The 20,355-nt window shown below is 41.0% G+C and overlaps 1 protein-coding gene across 1 annotated transcript; it reads right to left on the bottom strand.

The window, feature by feature from the left end:
* Window positions 1-212: 212 nt before the first annotated feature.
* LOC114663061 (zinc finger protein 420-like) lies at window positions 213-19,520 on the bottom strand. Its single transcript, XM_028816829.2, has 3 exons — window positions 19,048-19,520; window positions 5,697-6,314; window positions 213-1,259 (listed from the first exon to the last, which is right to left on the bottom strand). Exons 1-3 carry the CDS (start codon window positions 19,412-19,414, stop codon window positions 403-405), a joined length of 1,842 nt encoding a protein of 613 aa, XP_028672662.2. The 5' UTR covers window positions 19,415-19,520; the 3' UTR covers window positions 213-402.
* Between the last annotated feature and the right edge of the window lie 835 nt (window positions 19,521-20,355).

Genomic DNA, 20,355 nt, shown 5'->3' with positions numbered 1-20,355 from the left:
TGCAGCGCAGGATCTGTTATGCACTACAATTAGCCAACTGGTCAAGGGGCTGAATACTCTTGCATGTCATCACAGTGCGTCTGCTACAGTGATTGGTAAAAAGTGAAACCCTCACCATTAACTCCTTATACGATAAAAAAAAAACGTTAAGAACATAAAGTACGAGTCTAACTGCAGTCACCAGAAAAAAAAATCATTGGAAATAACTTTTATTAATATTAACATCAAATATTTTGGCTTTAAGAATTAAGCAAACTCTCCTTCCAAATATTAAAAAAATTAGAAAAGGATGCAAATAAAGTCATATGAAGGTGGAGAGAGAGAGAGAGAGAGAGAGAGAGAGAGAGGAGAGAGAGAGAGAGAGAGGAGAGAGAGAGAGGAGAGAGAGAGGAGACGCAGCCATCAGTGAGAGTAAACCTTCTCATGACGCTGAAGGTGACTTAGCTGTATAAATCGGTCCCCACATTTTGAGCAGCTGTATGGCTTCTCTCCCGTGTGAATCCTCAAATGCTGCTGCAGGTGACTCATCTGCCGGAAACTTCTTGCACATACAACACAGACATAAGGCCTGTCCCCGTTATGAAGTCTCTGATGGCTCTGAAGACTCCCTTTATAGGAAAACTTTTTCCCACATTCGCTGCAACCATACAGCTTTTGTCCAAAATGAGTCCTTTTATGGTTCTCAAGGAAACTTTTATATGGAAATATCTTCCCACATATTGCACAGGTATGTTTTTTGATTATAGGCTGAGCTGGTGCATCATCGTTAGGTTTCGTCTTCAAAGAAATGGTCCGATCAGACTTATGACAAATATACCGTTCCTCGTCAACACTATTGTGTAGATCCTGAAGATGATCATCTTTTGATGGAAACACATTTCCAGCTTGACTGTCACTGGTTTTACCCCTTTTAGATGGTAAGGTGGTATTACACACAATAGCCGCATGTGCTTTCTTGGCAGTGTGCTTTCTTTCATGAATTTGAAGCTGAGCTTTCCTTTTGAACACCTTACTACATATAGAACAGTAATGGACAGCTGAATCATTATTGTCCAGTAGTAGATGTCCAGCCCTGTCTATTGGCACCAGCTTGAGCACCAGCTGAGATGTACACTGCAGGAGTTTTTTTGTATTGGCCGATATAGCACTGGACCTCACCGGGTTTTCCTCCCTTTTTACTTGGTGTTCTTTATCCATTTGCTGTTGTGAGGCTTGGACGGCTGATGACAAATCAAACGTGTGCTCTTCCTGTACAGGTGCTTTAAGAAAGAGAGACAGGAAAAAGTTATAAATATGCAACTTTAAAACAGCTGTAGTAGTAAGGCTTTCTTTATTATACACATGGCTCATGATGAGGAATGCCAAACAACTACAAGAGGCCGAGTGATCTGCTTCCACCAGCCTTTATCGTCAGCTTCCGAGACCTTCATTTTTTGCAGCTGAATGGGTGACTGGACGTAAAAAAATATTTATCATAGTTATAGTGTGACCCAACCAAAATTTCATTATCTGCAGATGGATTACATTTTAATTATTACATCTATTACTGTGTACTTTTCAGATGGCTATTTAGCAATTCCATTTTGACAATAATTGCTTTACAATTATTATTTTGGTGATTAGAGATTAAAATGTAAGGTGTAATGGAACTGTTCTTCATTTCTTAGTTCTACTCAATACAAACTACAAATTCTCCTTTTCCCTTGCTGTTGTAAATGAGGTTCTTCAACTGCCCATGAGCCCAGCATAATGCCAAAGAGGCCAAAATGTGCAAAAACAGATGTATCCATTAAAAGAAAATAAATACAGGCGATTACAAAAAAAACTGGACTTTACTGCCTCCTTGGACCTTTCACCTGTCTATCAGGCAGGGTGTCTGCCCACTTCTTTAACACCCCCTTTCTCACCTCCCTCCAAACCCCTCAAGCCAGTCAATCAGACATGGATTATATATATACACACACACAGTGCATCCGGAAAGTATTCACAGCGCATCACTTTTTCCATATTTTGTTATGTTATAGCCTTATTCCAAAATGGATTAAATTCATTTTTTTCCTCAGAATTCTACACACAACACCCCATAATTACAATGTGAATAAAGTTTACTTGAGGTTTTTGCAAATTTATTAAAAATAAAAAAAAATTGAGAAAGCACATGTACATAAGTATTCATAGCCTTTGCTATGAAGCTCGAAATTGAGCTCAGGTGCATCCTGTTTCTCCTGATCATCCTTGAGATGTTTCTGCAGCTTCATTGGAGTCCACCTGTGGTAAATTCAGTTGACTGGACATGATTTGGAAAGGCACACACCTGTCTATATAAGGTCCCACAGTTGACAGTTCATGTCAGAGCACAAACCAAGCCTGAAGTCAAAGGAATTGTCTGTAGACCTCCGAGACAGGATTGTCTCGAGGCACAAATCTTGGGAAGGTTACAGAAAAATTTCTGCTGCTTTGAAGGTCCTAATGAGCACAGTGGCCTCCATCATCCGTAAGTGGAAGAAGTTCAAAACCACCAGGACTCTTCGTAGAGCTGGCCCACCATCTAAACTGAGCGATCGGGGAGAAGGGCCTTAGTCAGGGAGGTGACCAAGAACCTGATGGTCACTCTGTCAGAGCTCCAGAGGTCCTTTGTGGAGAGAGGAGAACCTTCCAGAAGGACAACCATCTCTGCAGCAATCCACCAATCAGGCCTGTATGGTAGAGTGGCCAGACGGAAGCCACTCCTTAATAAAAGGCACATGGCAGCCCACCTGGAGTTTGCCAAAAGGCACCTGAAGGACTCACAGACCATGAGAAAGAAAATTCTCTGGTCTGATGAGAAAAAGATTTAACTCTTTGGTGTGAATGACAGGTGTCATGTTTGGAGGAAACCAGGCACCGCTCATCACCAGGCCAATACCATCCCTACAGTGAAACATGGTGGTGGCAGCATTATGCTGTGGGGATGTTTTTCAGTGGCAGGAACTGGGAGACTAGTCAGGATAAAGGGAAAGATGACTGCAGCAATGTACAGAGACATCCTGGATGAAAACCTGCTCCAGAACGCTCTTGACCCCAGACTGGGGCGGCGGTTCATCTTTCAGCAGGACAACGACCCTAAGCACACAGCCAAGATATCAAAGGAGTGGCTTCAGGACAACTCTGTGAATGTCCTTGAGTGGCCCAGCCAGAGCCCAGACTTGAATCCGATTGAACATCTCTGGAGAGATCTTAACATCTGGAGCTTGTGGCATCATATTCAAAAAGACTTGAGGCTGTAATTGCTGTGAAAGGTGCATCGACAAAGTATTGAGCAAAGGCTGTGAATACTTATGTACATGTGATTTCTCAGTTTTTTTATATTTAATAAATTTGCAAAAACCTCAAGTAAACTTTTTTCACGTTGTCATTATGGGGTGTTGTGTGTAGAATTCTGAGGAAAAAAATGAATTTAATCCATTTTGGAATAAGCTGTGAATACTTTCCGGATGCATCGTATACACACACACACACAGTGGGTATAAAAAGATTCACCCCTTTCGAAATATTCCCATTTTTTTTGCTTTACAGCCTTAAATGACAACACACACAAAAAATATTTCTTCCCAGTTTTACTTACTCAATGCAACCCATAACATCCAAGTGAAAGATATCACAGCTACAGTTCAGAAAAATGATTAAAAAAATCAAAAACAAGATATACTGAGATTAGTAAAGGATCACCCCCCCAATGTCACTGTCACTTTGTTGAACCATGTTTTGCTTTAATGACAGCCTTGAGTCAGTTGGGATACGCCTCTATCAGCTTTGCACATCTAGATTGAGTAATATCTGCCCACTCTTCTTTACAGAACTGTTCAAGTTCGGTCAAATCGGATGGTGATTGTTGGTGGACTGCTATCTTTAAATCTTTCCACAGATTTTCAATGGGATTTAGGTCTGAGCTCTGACTGGGCCACACGAGGACATTCACTTTTTTTCTCCGTCAGCCACTGTGTGGTCAATTTTGCTGTGTGCCTTGGGTCATTGTTGTGTTGAAAGGTGAACATTCTGGCAGAGGGTAGCAGGTTTTCCCTCAAGAACTTGACGGTATTTTGCCCCATCCATTTCTCCTTCTACCCTAATGAGAGCCCCAGGCCCTGCAGCAGAGAAACATCCCCACAACAGGATGCTGCCACCTCCATGCTTTACTGTAGGTATGGTGTGTTGTGGATGGTGAGCTGCATTGGATTTCTGCCAGGTGTACCATTCGATTTTGGTCTCATCTGACCATAAGACCTTTTTCCACTTGGCATCAGAATCTTCAAGGTGCATTGTGGCAAAGCTCAAACGAGCCTTAATGTGGCCTTTCTTGAGAAGTGGCTTTTTCCTTGTGACCCTCCCAAACAAGCCACAATTGTGGAGCGCTTGTGAAATGGTTGTGACACACAAACAATGACCACTCTTTGCCATAAAATCCTGTAACTCCTTCAAAGTGGCCACTGGCCTCTTGGTAGCCTCTCTTACCAGTTTCCTCCTTGCTCTTCCGTCCAGTTTGGAGGGACGGCCGGATCCAGAGAGGGTCCTAGTAGTACCAAACACTTCTTTATTATGGACTTCACTGTGCTCCTTGGGATTGATAAAGCCTTTGAGGTTTTTTTGTATCCATCTCCTGCCTTATGTCTGTCTACAACACCATCCCTGAGATCTTTTGAAAGTGGCTTACCACCCATAGTCAGTTGTTTGCTGTCAGTTGCACTACCAAGCAAGGGAATGTCCAGGAACAGCTGTTTGTATGCTTCACTAATCACACGGATTACAACTGATCACAGGTGGAAGCCAGTAACCATGGTCTGCAATGAAAATGGGGGCACTTACACCTGATTGAGTTTAGGGGGGGAAGGTGATCCTTTACTCATCTCAGTATTTCCTGTTTTTCATTTTTTTAATCATTTTTCTGAACTGTAGCTGTGGTATCTTTCACTTGGATGTTATAGATTGCATTGAGTAAGTAAAGCTGGAAAAAATGTTGGTTTGTGTGTTTTGATTTAAGGCTGTAAAGCAAAAAAATGGGAATATTTTGAAGGGGGGGATTCTTTTCTATACCCACTGTGTGTGTGTGTGTATATATATATATTAGGGATGGGAATCAATTAAAAAAATTAATTGCGTAAATGTATGTAATTAATTAGAGGTGGTGAAGGCTACGCTCAAGCCAGTCAATCACACATGGAGGTAGCTTTACACTCAAACCTGAGGTCGCTCCTGGGGTCTGAGGCGGCCTTCCATTTGCTCCAAGTGTACAGGGTAAGAACTATCTTGGTTCCCCTCAGGTTTCTCTGACCCTTAAGAGGGTCATATCTTCTTTTAGGTCCAAATCAGCCAACATTTTGGCTGCCCTCTAGTGCCCTAACTGAATATCAGACATTTCTGCCCAGGTCTAGTACAATTATTTTTCCCAATGATGCCACTGTCGGTATTTCTTTTTGAATACCAACCCAGGGTGATGTCCTCCCATTTATATTTCTGTTGCCAATGCATGTTGTTTTTTTCTTGAGTCAGGAAATTGCACACTCCTGCTCTTGCCCCAAATCCCCGTCTTTGTCACATGTTTAATAGTTCATCAAAGTCCTCTACTATTCTGTACTTACACTATTCAATTATTCAATTGATTACTTTGACTTGGATTCAAATCCATTTGTTACCCCACTACACACAACAGGTTAACTTACTATTTTCTGGAGAGGCAGTGTATGGAGATTCATCTTTTTGACTGTCACAGTCTTCTTCGCATTTTTCCTTTTCTAACGTAAGTGACTCATGAGTATGATGCTCTGAAGAAAACTGAAGTTCATAAATGGTATCATTCGATTCCTGGTAACAAACCTCGTGCTCAGGGTCTGAAGACAGCTGGACATCATAACTTAACCTGTCAGTCAGCTCTTGGTCACTATTGTCTTTTCCAAGATTAGCTGATGCCTGGTTGCAAGCTTCCAGTTCACAGCTCTCCCTATAATAAAGCCCTTTTGCATTATTATCAGGCTCCAGGCTGTGATTCTCTGGGCTAATTTGGCAGGGGTCTCTGTTAAAGTTCTCTTGTTTAACAACCAGCACAACATCTTCTTTGCTTTCCTTTTTAATAATGCACCCTGGATCATCTGTGTTACACTCTGTGTCAGGGGTTTCCTTTTTTGTGGCGTGTCCATCTTCACACAAACAGGAGGGAGAGTATGGGTCAACGGCTGTCCTCATGGTTGAGAAGGATTCTTGATCTAAAGGCTCCTTTTTCACACTGGACACTTTAGTTTGTGATGGAATCACTTTAGAAGAAGCAGCAAGTCTTTCCATGCCTATAAATTAACAAGACAATAAGCTTCAAAGTTTTGGTATAAAAGAATGCAACTAAAGACACACAGGATAAAAAAGAAATGGATTGCAAAATATAAACACAACAAAATGTCTGTTTTCTTAAGGTTTTGCAAACACACCAGTGGGATTCTGGTTAGCAATTAACTGTTATGAGTTAATCAGAAGGTTACCCAAATAAGGTTAAGAAATTTTGTCCATTTACACTGCTCAACCTTTGGCAAAGGAGGTAAATCATAACATACACCTTTTGATATATGTTTTTTTTTTGTTGTTAATTAACTGTCAACCGAACATAAATTTAAAAGGCAAAGTAGATACTACATGGCCATTTCTATCACCCAATTTAGTTTGCCCACTGAATTGCCAAAACAATCTCCATCTTGGTCCAAGTCACAGCTGGAACCCCGATGAGATGAGCAACATTCACACATAAATGAAGCAAAGGAATAAGCCAGTCAAGAAAATGAGCAACCAAATAACAGATTATGTATAAAAAGCCCCAAACACCCCGAAATCTAAATAGTGAACATCTGCAAACACATAAAATACAACATACAGTACCTCAATATTCATAAAGCACAATTTCTGGGTGTTTGTTTTTTATGCACCATGACAGGCTTGAAGATTGGCACACAGGCACTCCTTCCCATAAGTCAAGAGCAATCATTACACTTCTATTTGGTAGAATTTTCTTGTTATATGATGGAGGTTGGCACTGTAAGCTACCTGTCAGACCAGCAATTTATATACAGAGGTACTAGAGCAGGGGTGTCAAACTCCAGGCCTGGAGGGCCACAGTGACGTCAGGTTTTCATTCTGACCCTTTTCCTTATCAGTGACCAGTTTTCACTGCTAATTAACTCCTTTTCCCTTAATTTTAATAGCCCTGTTTTTAAGGATTCAGTCCTCTAAATTGATTAGTTTCTTCATGAAATGGCAGTCAAACAGAAATGAGAAGTGAAACAAGCCAACAAATGAGCAGCTAAACTGGGATTTCAAACTCCAGCCAATTTCACTCCTACCAATTTATTAATGAGAATCTGATTCTTGCTGTTAATTAAGCCTGTTATTTAATTCCGTGGCCTGTTGCTGCTCTCATTCTGCCACAGAAGACATTTCCAAAACTTTTGATTTTCTGTTCGTCAAAATGTTCTGGTGACCTGAGAGATCAACCTTACCGAGACCTTCACTTTTCTTTATTTTCACATATTGTGTGACGGGCACAGGTGAGCTGGTCATGTGGCGGCTTGTTTTATGTCTCGTTATTGTTTGGCTACTAATTAAAAGAGACAACTAAGAGGCCTGAGTCAAGTTAATTAAAACTAAAGCAAAAGAAGTTAATTAGCAGCAAAAACTAATGAAGAAGATGGTTAGAATGAAAACCTGCAGCCACTGCGGCCCTCTAGGCCTGGAGTTCGACACCCGTGTAGTAGAGACTGATTTTGGTTTTAGTGCCACTCAAAGATAACTTATTTAGAAGAGAGAGACTGCATAATTTTTACCTTTGCAACTTTTCTCCAGCATTGCACCAGGACTGCTGTAAACCTCCTTCCCCACCCCATTTCCTCCCACTCCTCTACACCCATGTCAGTATGTATAAATGAAGAAATTGAACATCAGTGCTACGTATTGACATGTGGCGTATCATTGTAAACCACATAATACGGAATGCTAAACCCTTACATTAAAATTTTATTTCACAAAATTTTTTAAAGGTGGTATATAAATATGGTACTGGACATGTATGTAATTATTTGGCACACACTTAACTTTTTGTAATATTGTTTCGTAATGTTAAAAAAAAAAACACATGAAAATGACACCGTGACCAAAGTACTGCCTGAGGTATATGCATCGTTCCCTGCCCAGGATGCAAGAATATTTTTTTAATGTGTTAAACAGGCCACGTTAATCGCAAAATTTCACAAGTTAACTTTCCCAGTTCATATATATATATACACAATATGCAAAGCCCACCACAGGGCATGTTGTAAAACAATACAATACAGAAAGCAGGATCCTCCGCACAATTTGCCAGCTGTTCAGCTGACAGTTCATCAGTTATATCAATGCCGGAGAAAACTAACACATTCTAAGAAGCCTCTTGTGCAGTGAAAATCAGATTCTAAACTTCCTCTATGTGTACTTTATAACCATCAAATAACAAATGAAAGCAATGAACCCTGTACCAACCAGTGGACTGTGGTTAAAGATAGATCTTGCCTTATAATACATAAGAAAGGAAAATAAAGTGTGAATAACCAAGAGTCTGCAAATGTAATGGGATTGTAATTTATTTTCCCTTTTACAGCTTGCCAAATAAAAGTTGCCACTGTTTTTTTTATTTTATATATAATGATTTCAGAGAAATGGTGAAAACTACTTATTTTAATTAAGCCTTGTTTTTTTACATAGGTACTTTACAATATGACAGCTTGTAATTATGAAAAGCATTGTATGTATTATGGATAGTTTTGTGCATATTTTATTAAAGTATGTATTTTAAGGAAATTTTATTTATTGTGGTATTTTATGGTCACTGAAACATAAGCCTATAGAATTTAATTTTGTTGATAAAAAATGAACAGTTAACACCTGTGGTCTGCAGTTTATTTATAAAAATACACTTTAATACAGGACATAAGGCTCTATGCCTCTGGTTATGCAGGAGCTTAATGTAAAGGGTTTTTTATAAAAGGTATCGAATTTGGCTGTTCAAGTATCATGAAAATTGGTCAACGGCACCAGCCTAAAAAACCTAGAACAAGCCTTTATCCTTCCTCACCAAATGGTAATTGCTTGTCCTCTCACCACATATAACCATTTTTACAAAGGTGAAAAAAAGGAGAAAACTGATGCTGAGAGACCACAAATTAAGCCAAAAAAAAAAAAAAGCATTAAAGGAGAATGCAAAGTAATGTATGAAAATATCAACTTTAGATAGATAGATAGATAGATAGATAACTTTATTAATCCCAATGGGAAATTCACATTTAGAGCACGGGCATCATGTATAAACGGTGCATACGCACAAAAATGTTGCGTATGCCTGTCTCCACGCTGACATCGCGATGTATAAAAACTAAACTTGGCGTAAAGCCACACACATTGTCACGCCAGTGCAATCCATTACGTATGCAAGTTTTCGGCTTAGTTTTGTAAACTGGTGGCACCCAGCGTCAAAGCACTGCTACTGTCCCTGTACATTTTCCCTTTATTTTTTAGATTCACATCCCTGATGCGGCTTTATCAAAGACACGGAAATTAACCGCATATCGTTTATTAGTTTAAGGCATCTGATTGTAATCAACCTGTAACCATATAACGGTGCACGGAATGGCCAAACTGTTCCAAATACTATAGCTGCTTTAGTGTTGTCACTGTCAGTGCACCAATCAGAGTATTTTAGCCCAACGTATCTGAGTGTGGAATCACAGCTCTACAGCAGCTGATCAGAAAGTTCAATGGCAGCTTATGTCGAGAGCGCAGAGGATTACCGGGGTACAGCTTCTAGCACACGCTGCCTCAGCCATGTGCATAGCCTATTTGAACTTAACCCATGCAGCAAACATTTCAGAGCCTTTCCTGTAGGGACCTCACAGTTCAGAAACAGTTTCACCACAAGAACTATAAACACACTCAATCAGTCCATCAAGTGCTCCTTGTAGAACTGTTTGTACTCATTAGTACAATTACCTCACTGTAAACTTGCACTACAGTTGTAATATTGCACAACCTGAGCCACTCATGCTTTCATATCGTATATTTGTCATTATTTTTTTTACCGTATTATTATTATTTTATCATTTTATAGGAAAATAAGTTAATGAGGATTTGCATATTGAATCTCATTGTACCATACCATAACAATAAAAGAATTCAATTCAACTCAATAGAAGACAGTGTGTATTTACAGATGATGACGACTGGCTTCTAAGTCGATTTAGATTTCCAAGAGCTATCTTCTTGGAGCTCTTGATATAATTTTTAAGATGAAATGCAGTAAACTATGTATTTTACATTATACAGATAATTTTTTAACTTCATTTAAATAATGTATACTGTTAACAATTAAAAGCGGGGATTGTTCCTACCTTGTACTGTATGTTTGCTGGGACTGGTGCTACCCTGGATTGATGGAATAAATCAACATGTACTACGAAGATATTTCAATGTTCCTTAAAAGTTTTGAAGAATCTGTGTTCTATGCTTACAGATGGCTTGACATTTATTACAGAGCTGATTGTAGTGCTGGGAGGTATACCGGTTCATGCCGAAAACCGTTTTTTATTTTTGCTATGATATGGGTTTTTCTTATACCACAACACTGGTTTAAACAGCCTAAATAATGTTCGGAACGTGGTGCAGCGGATAACTGTTTAAGGGGGGACCTTTTTCACTGCTACACTGCTAAACACGCATGCAATGGAGTACATACATTAGTGGAGGTATTGAGCAGTGAAAATGGACAGAGAACATTCTGAAACTGAAGTTGTAACAGACGGAAAAGTTGAACATGATGACACAGAAGAACTTTTTGCCAAAAAAGGGAGTCATAACTGTTGTCTGGAGATACTTTGGTTTTAAAAGGTCGGACGTGGACCATTATTATTTTCAAATGTGTGACTGCTGTTTCTATAGAACTGGATAATACTGCAAGTCAAGTAGCACTTGTTTTTTTTTTCCCCACAATACTTGAATACTGTGTAATGTGCCTGGGTACTGTGTAATAGTGTGACAATGCCGGTCCCCTACAGTCTATTGAACCAACACCGTCGATAGTTATGACCAGAGATGAGCTGACAAATCTCATTGAAGCCAGGGGATAGTGGAAAGTGCTTTTATTAAAAACAGTCAAAAGTAAAACCAAGTGTACATTGTGCAGTGTTCAAAAAATACAGTACCCAAATAAATAGCAAATCCATAAAACCAGTGAAACTTAGGGATAAAATCCATAATAAATAAATCCATTAAAACAGACGTTAAAATGCAGTCTCTCTCCTCACTCAATTGCACCCACCACCTTCAGTCTCCAAGGCTCATCCATCACTGGTGTTGCTGGCGGAGCCTCTGCAGCACAAACTCTTTTCTGCCGACACCCATCTGGGCTGCCGCCACACTGCGCAGCCAGACCGTCCGAGGTTGGCATACCTCCCATCTTCCTTCGCGCTCACTCAGATCCTCGGATCGATTGGGAAGCCTTTGCAGTCGCTGCTCCACGGCTCTGGAATGCCCTATCAGAGAACTTGGGTACACAACCAATTGTGGGCTGTTTTAAAAAAACAGCTAAAGACTTTTTTTATTTAGGAAAGCATATTAACAAGAATTCCACTATTTATTGTTGTTTTATTACTGTTTTTTTCTTGTTTCATCTTTGTTAAATATTTTTATGTAGCACTTTGAGATTTACTACTAATGTAAAGTGCCTTATAAATAAAATTAATTATTATTATTATTATTGCCTTACATCCCGCTCGCCCCACTCTACACGCTTAGTCAGTAGGGTAAACCAGCCCCTACAGCGCCTCAGCCTGCGCTCCCTCACGGAGTCCCAGCTCGTGCTGCCTTCTCCTTCCTGGTGTTTGGTTCATCTCCCATGATTGCCTTTTCCCTTCTTTAACCTCCTTCTGTTCCACCTTTTCTTTTTTCCTTCCCCCTATCCTGCCGGCCCATAATGATACATCTCTGTGGATACAGCGCCTTAATCCCATGCCGCAGGAAGCCAATGAAGCAATCGAGAACGATCGCACCCCCACGTGCGACTCACCCCGATTACCTCATCAACTCCCCGCAGTCGTGCAATCGCACCCACAGAGACAGACACGGCTAACTGGATTTAAAAACTGGCCATATTTTTTTCTGAAGCCGGGGACCCGCTATATCACAAATAAATGCAAGTTGCAGTTTTATTATGTATGTATATAGCTTAGCTTGAAGCAAGGTCCATATTAATGCAATTTGCCTTAATGATGGTTCAGTTGGTAAAGATGTCATCACCAAGTTGCACTTGTTTTATTTTATTTTATTTTAATTTGGTGAATACTGTGTAATGCACCTGGTCTTGAAGCCTTGAAGTAATAGTATTATTACTGGAAGTTGCACTATTATTATTTATTAGTTTAAATATTATGCAGTTTCATGATGGTAAAAGTTGTTTAAAAAGTCACTTTAACATGTCAGTAGACAGAGATTGTTAACATTAACAGAAAGTGTAGTTGGTTTACAAAAAATATTTACTATTTATTCCTTTTCTAAGATTTTAATGTGCACACAAGTATTAATCCAGGTTTGCATGGCCCCATAAAGTGATAAGTTTTCAAGGGGGTGGCACTAATGAAGAGAAGGAATCACATTGCATGACAGATGCAGTCAAAATATAAAACCTTTTTATTGAACAAAGTTTGCAAACAACTTAAACTAACATTTTGACAACATATTTTCAACCATCCAAAGAGGCATTTAGACTTGTGTTTGTCAAAAGTTGTATTGCACTGAACACGTCTTAGAAAAGGAATAAATAGTAAATATTTTTTGAAAACCAACTACACTTTGTTAATGTTAACAATCTCTGTCTACTGACACATTAAAGTGTCTTTTTAAGCAACTTTACCATCATTAAACTGCATAATATTTAAACTAATAAATAACAACAATACAATAAATAATAATGCAACTTCCAGTAATAATACTATTACTTCTAAGACTTCAAAGCCCAGGTGCATTACACAGTATTCACCACATTAAATTAAAATAAAACAAGTGCAACTTGGTGATAACATCTTTACCAACTGAACCATCATTAAGGCAAACTGCATTAATATGGACCTTGCTTCAAGCTAAGCTATATACATAAATAATAAAACTGCAACTTGTATTTATAATGCTATTTGTGCTATAGCCCTACAGAAGCGTATTAAAGCCACAATGAAGAAAAAAAAAAGAAAACTATGTTGAGATTAGAGTTGAGATTTCCACTTTATTCTCATAGTTTATTTTGTCATGAAAGTAGAATGTCGTAAACTAAACTTCATCCTAAAATCAATATTTAATTTACTAGATTTTCTCAAACCCCGTCGTAAGTTAATGTAGCACATTAATTGCTTTGTGTTAAGTGTTCCCTGACCCAGTTGTTAATCGCTATGCGCTTCTTAAACTGACTTCCTCCGCACTAAGAGGAGGCGCCGGCAGTGATCGCTGCACAGAATACATTCACTTCATGATATTCCTGCTCTCTGAAAATGTAGAATGCTAAGATAAATTTTCATGATGAAATGCATTAAAGCAGGTATTAAACATGCACAGTAGTGTGGTGGTAGTGCGGCTCCCTCGCAGTAAGGGGTCCCCAGGTGTACGTTCAGTGTAGAGAACTTTATGGCAGGTGTGACGAGGCTCCAAAAAACTGAATGTATGAATGGGTATCGCACAGGTTTAACTTAAAGATTGTGTAAATGTTGGGTTTGTGATCTGGTGGTCGGAGACACGAACACAGAATTCAATGGATGTTCTTCTGAGCGGGCTTTCTTTATTGCATGCGTGCGGTCTCTGTCTGACGTACCAAACCCCCAGTTCCTATCTTTCCTTTATCTTTCTCCACATAACCAATCACCACACGATAAACGTCTTTGTGAAATTAAACGTACTTATAAACTTAGACTTAGAGTGTTCAGAACTTTAAAAAAAAAAAAAAAATCTTCGTTATACATGTTTAATTATGCCATCCATTCTGGGTTGCGCCCATCCTAGTAAGCATTGTGTGCGAGGCAGGAGCAAATCCTGCCAGCACATCGCAGGGTGAATACGAGCAATACATACACTAGCAGGGTCAATATAGCAGAACAGAACCCCACATCCTACATGACTTTGAAAGGAAACTGAAGCACGCCGAGTAAACCCACCAGAAAAACATGCAAATTCAAAACAAGGAACAACCGGGACCCCATTGCTGCGAGGCAGCAGTGCAACCTCCATGCCTCTGTGCCCCCACATGCTTTACTGCATTTCATCATGAAAATTATATCAAGTATTTATCTTAGCATTCTAAATGTTCAGGGAGCAGGAATATTATGAAATTAATGTATTCTGTGTGCTGCCTGCACCTCCTTTTAGAGCAAGAGGAAGTCAGTTTAAGAAGCGCGTAGTGATTAACATGGCTCGGGGAACACTTAACACAAAGCATTTAATGTGCTACATAACTTATGACGGGGTCTGAGAAAATCTAGTAAATTAAATATTCATTTTAAGATGAAGTTTAGTTTACACTGCTCTACTTTAATAACAAATTACGAGAATAAAGTCAACATGTCGACTTTAATCTCGACAAACGGCGAGAATAAAGTAGAAATGTTGAGAATAAAGTCAACATCTCGTCACACTATTAAACAGTACCCAGGTACATTACACAGTATTGAATAAAATAAAACTAGTATAACTTGGCTTGCAGTATTATCAAGTACTATAGAAACATCATTCACACATTTGAACATAATGGTCTACATCCGACCTTTTAAATCCAAAGTATCTCCAGACAACAGACGTGACTCCTTTTTCCAGCAAAAGTTCTTCTGTGTCATCATGTTCAACTTTATTGTCTGCTACAGCTTCAGTTTTGGAATGTTCTCTGTCCATTTTAACCGCTCACTACCTCATGTACTCCGTTGCACGCCTGTTTAGCGGTGCAGCAGTGAAAAAGAGCCCCCTTAAACAGTCTCCCGCAGCGCCACGTTCCGAACGTTGTTTAGGCAATTTAAACCAGTGTTGCGGTATAAGAAAAATCCATGTCATAACAGAAAAACGGCTTTCAATATTAACCGGTATACCACCCAGCACTAACTGCTGCAATAAATCATTTCATCGAAGGTTGCACATGGCGCAGCAAGCATCTAGCGGGAGGCAGGAACAATCTCTTGACAGGCCGCCATCGTGTTCCCATGTTTAATAACAGGCTTTAACTCCTATCATCATGAAAATGACATCACGTATACATCTCAGTATTTTAATTGTTCAGAGAGCTGTAATATCACAAATGTAATGGATTCTGTGTCAGTCGGAGGAAGAGAAAGTTCGTTTATGAAGCACGTAGTGATTCACACACAGAGCACATAGAAGAAACCATGGAATACAAAGAATTTAACATGCTACTTTAGTTACAATGGGATTTGACTACCTAGCAAATTAAACAATTTTAAGATGACGTTTATGACATTCTGCTTTAATGACAAAATAAACTACGGGATTAAAGTGACTACATCAACTTCTGTATGGACACTGTAGTTCCAGTAAGAACTGTACGCTGCTATGCTAACAACAAGCCATGGATTACAAGTGACATCAAGGGCCTTTTGAACCAGAAGAAAAGGGCCTTTAAAGACGGTGATCAGCATGAGCTTAAGCGCGTGCAGAAGGAACTCCGAGTCCAGCTCAGGGCGGCGAAGGAGCAGTACAGGAGAAAGCTGGAGCAGAAGTTGCAGAACAACAGCATGAAGGAAGTGTGGGATGGGATGAAGATCATCACTGGCTGCAGCTCGAAGCGGGGTACCACTATCGAGAGAGACGTGAAGAGAGCAAACCAAATGAACATCTTCTTTAACAGATTTGACCACCCTAACCCACTCTCACCTCGGAGTACTGCACTCTCTACACATCCTTCTGCTGATACCAACATAGGAGAGACATCCCCACCCACAATTACAGCAGCGCAAGTGAGCAGAGAGCTGAGGAAACTTCGTGCCAGCAAAGCAGCAGGTCCAGATGGAGTATCGCCACGACTGCTGAAGGTCTGTGCATCAGAGCTGGGGGGTCCTCTACAGCGCATCTTCAACCTGAGCCTGGAACAGGGGAAAGTCCCGAGGCTTTGGAAAACATCTTGCATCACCCCAGTCCCAAAGGTATCACGTCCTGGTGAGCTGAATGACTTCCGGCCTGTCGCTCTAACATCACATGTGATGAAGACCATGGAGCGGCTGCTGCTTCACCACCTGAGGCCACAGGTCCAACACGCCCTTGACCCTCTGCAGTTCGCATACCAGAAGAAGGTGGGAGCGGAAGATGCCATCATCTATATGCTACATCGATCCCTCTCCCACTTGGACAGAGGCAGTGGCGCTGTAAGAATTATGTTTCTAGACTTCTCTAGCGCCTTCAACACCATCCAACCTCTGCTCCTTAGGGACAAGCTGACAGAGATGGGAGTAGATTCATACCTGGTGGCATGGATCGTGGACTATCTTACAAACAGACCTCAGTATGTGCGTCTCGGGAATTGCAGATCTGACATTGTGGTCAGCAACACAGGAGCGCTGCAGGGGACTGTACTTTCTCCGGTCCTGTTCAGCCTATATACATCGGACTTCCAATACAGCTCGGAGTCCTGCCACGTGCAAAAGTTTGCTGACGACACTGCTATCGTGGGCTGCATCAGGAATGGGCAGGAGGAGGAGTATAGAAACCTCATCAAGGACTTTGTTAAATGGTGCGACTTAAACCACCTACAACTGAACACCAGCAAAACCAAGGAACTGGTGGTGGATTTTAGGAGACCCAGGCCCCTCATGGACCCCGTGATCATCAGAGGTGACTGTGTGCAGAGGGTGCAGACCTATAAATACCTGGGAGTGCAGCTGGACGATAAATTGGACTGGACTGCCAATACTGATTCTCTGTGCAAGAAAGGACAGAGCCGCCTGTACTTCCTTAGAAGACTGGCATCCTTCAACATCTGCAGTAAGATGCTGCAGATGTTCTATCAGATGGTTGTGGCGAGTGCCCTCTTCTACGCAGTGGTGTGCTGGGGAGGCAGCATTAAGAAGAAGGATGCCTCACGCCTGGACAAACTGGTGAGGAAGGCAGGCTCTATTGTTGGCATAGAGCTGGACGGTTTGACATCCGTAGCAGAGCAACGGGCACTCAGCAGGCTCCTATCAATTATGGAGAATCCACTATATCCATTAAACAGTGTCATCTCCAGACAGAGGAGCAGTTTCAGCGACAGACTGCTGTCACTGTCCTGCTCCACTGACAGACTGAGAAGATCATTCCTCCCCCAAACTATGCGACTCTTCAATTCCACCAGAGGGGGTAAACGTTGAACATTATTCAAGTTATTGTCTGTTTTTTACCTGCATTTTTTATTACTCTTTAATTTAATATTTTTTGCTGCTGGAGTATGTGAATTCCCCCCTGGGATTAATAAAGTATCTATCTATCTATCTATCTAATCTTGAGATTACAGTGGTCATTTCGACCTTTTTCCCCCCACTGTGTCCCTATTTTTTTTTGTCTTTTCTCTGTACCCTAATATGCTTCCATATGACACTCAGACGGTGGGCTATGACTCATCTTTTTACGGTGACTTTGATATCTGACCAATTCTTTTTTATTTTGGGCACTGTGCGACTTTCTGAACTTGAAGTTTCGAGTTTCTCCGCCACTCTATATCACTTGATCAACTTCCTTTTGTTGTTTATACCACCAAATAGTATGTTTTTCCTTTGCCTCCACTTGGTATTCGCTGAAATTCTTCTATTTTCCTACGTGCTTTTGCCATTGCCTTTTCACAGAACTCTGAACTTAAGGGACTACAGTATTTATACTGATTTGCATATTCAAAGAGGTGTAATTCTGGGAGGAGACAGGGTAGGGCGGCAGGCGTGTGCACTTGTGTTACATTTCACGCTGACCGGGATTTATGTAGCGGAAGATCGTGGAAGTTGGCATACGCACAGATGTATGCATCTGGATTTTTTTTTAGGGTGAATTGTACGCACAGCGTTATATATGAGGCCCCTGGTGAGGGAAGCCCTCATCCACTAAGTTTACAATACTGCATTGCTTCATGACTTCAGAGGCACTAGGTGACAGCAAAGGAGACAGTTAGCTACAGTACCAAACGTGACACATCCATATCAAAAGAAGGCTCAAAGCCCACCTAGATGACAACCCAAACAATGTCATATTTTCTCTTTTGAGCACAGTACTACACAAAACCAAACAGTGGAGTTTTAAACCCCATGGTTTATGCAAATACAATTGAACGGCTAGGACTGTGTCTGCCCTGATGTTCTGAGAGTTCCGTTTTCCATAATGCAACACCAGATTGTGATTGGAAAGCGTGACATTCGCTGTCGAGGGTACAACGCCAAGTCTGCCTACACAGTGCAAAACATTGTCCTTCACATGGCAACTTTTTGCACCTCAGTACAGTAAATATGACACCTGCTTGCAACAACATCTAAGTGAGTGCATTGAAAAGAGCAAGTGGTGGCGTATTTAGTTTTTTTTTTTTTTTTTGCAGTTTCCATGGCGGACTAGCAATAATACCACCAAGTGTAGGGGTGGGCTGGACTGTATCGTGTTAATGCCAAGGCAGAAAGACAGACCCAATCCGCTCGTGTTGATCAGTATAACACTAGGGACGGGTTCTAAATCGTGGCACTAAAAAAAAACAGAGAGCGACAAGCCCACAATCACAAAAGAGTAACTACCAATTAAATCAAATCATGTGACGGAACATCCCTTTAGTAAAACACACAGTAATGAATACGTACTTCCAGCATGCGGGGAAACGGCTTAAAACGATTTGATAGTCATACCACTTAATAAAAATAAAAATGTCATTGTAATAAATAATGACAATGCACATTCTTAACGCTGCTTAATTAACGCACGCCGCATGTAATCCCAACTCGGCACACTCCCCTACTACGGTGTCATCCCCACCTGCTTCACTGACGATGGGTCTGCCGGCCGTCTCCACCACGATAACAGAATTCCAGCGTCCTCCGAGATGACCGATTTCACTTTCTTTGTTCCACAGAGTTAATTCGAGCTGGGATGTGGAGTAACTCTGCTCTACGTGGTTTGCGATCTCGGCAATGATAACCTCCACCGCCGCCATCATCTCTTCCTCGATGAGGGTCTGCATTTCACACTCCATTCTTAGTCTTTCTATGCAGACAACATTAAAGTATCTTGGTAAAAATCGGACCAGTTTCTTTTGGATGCAACATGAAGCTACCCGCACCTCTCGCGTAACAAAAGTGGACAACTGCCTGTTAAAAGCAGGAGAGAAAACCTTCCATGACATATTGAGCGTTTAGTCCTCTGCTGTGCGCTCCTTATTAGCCGGATGGGCAAAGCAACGCGGCGATACACGCAAATCGGGTAGAAACAAATCCGCCGCTTGGAACTTCCGACGTTCGACAGCAGACAAGAACCACTTCCGGTCTAGCGTGTGTCAAAATAAAAGCCCAGCTAACGCTCACTTTGACAAATGGAGAGTTTGGAAAGAACGAATTTTGGAGTAAAAGAAGTAATTACAGTACAATACAGACATTGCACACTTTAAAACAAAACTCACGTGTACTATCTTTTTATTTTTTTTAAAACGATTTTTACTCATGGCGCAGTGGGTAGCGCTGCTGCCTCGCAGTCGGGAGATCTGGGGACGCGGGTTCACTTCCCGGGTCCTCCCTGCGTGGAGTTTGCATGTTCTCCCCGTGTCTGCGTGGGTTTCCTCCGGGCGCTCCGGTTTCCTCCCACAGTCCAAAGACATGCAGGTTAGGTGGATTGGCGATTCTAAATTGGCCCTAGTGTGTGCTTGGTGTGTGGGTGTGTGTCCTGCGGTGGGTTGGCACCCTGCCCGGGATTGGTTCCCTGCCTTGTGCCCTGTGTTGGCTGGGATTGGCTCCAGCAGACCCCCGTGACCCTGTGTTCGGATTCAGCGGGTTGGAAAATGGATGGATGGATTTTTACTCAATCAATTAACAAGAAAAAGTACAAATCTCCAAAATGTTCACTTAGATGAGATATCCTTTATTTGTCCCCCAAGGGGAAATTAAAACTTTAGAGAAGTTCAAGAGAAGTAAAAATTACAAATATATTGCAGCGTCGGAGCCGAGATGGATTCCCTGCTCTTTGAAGTGACTTGCTATCCTTAAAAGGACTACAGTACTCGCCTTTTCTCATACTAGTTGGAAATGCATACGACTTTGCAGACTTGTCGTTTATATAGGCACCCCTGCCGCT

This window comes from Erpetoichthys calabaricus, chromosome 12 (assembly GCF_900747795.2).
Source record: "Erpetoichthys calabaricus chromosome 12, fErpCal1.3, whole genome shotgun sequence".
Classification (NCBI taxonomy): domain Eukaryota; kingdom Metazoa; phylum Chordata; class Cladistia; order Polypteriformes; family Polypteridae; genus Erpetoichthys; species Erpetoichthys calabaricus.
This window is presented reverse-complemented; position numbering and strand designations above follow the sequence as displayed.

What these genes read in the sequence shown, in the direction of transcription:
- LOC114663061 (XM_028816829.2), bottom strand. Translation starts at nt 19,414, where the DNA reads ATGTCATGGAAGGTTTTCTCTCCTGCTTTTAACAGGCAGTTGTCCACT. An exon ending in ACCCATCGTCAGTGAAGCAG is followed by an intron (nt 6,315 to 19,047) that starts GTGGGGATGACA and finishes GTTAATTTATAG; the next exon opens with GCATGGAAAGACTTGCTGCT. An exon ending in CACTGCCTCTCCAGAAAATA is followed by an intron (nt 1,260 to 5,696) that starts GTAAGTTAACCT and finishes TCTTTCTTAAAG; the next exon opens with CACCTGTACAGGAAGAGCAC.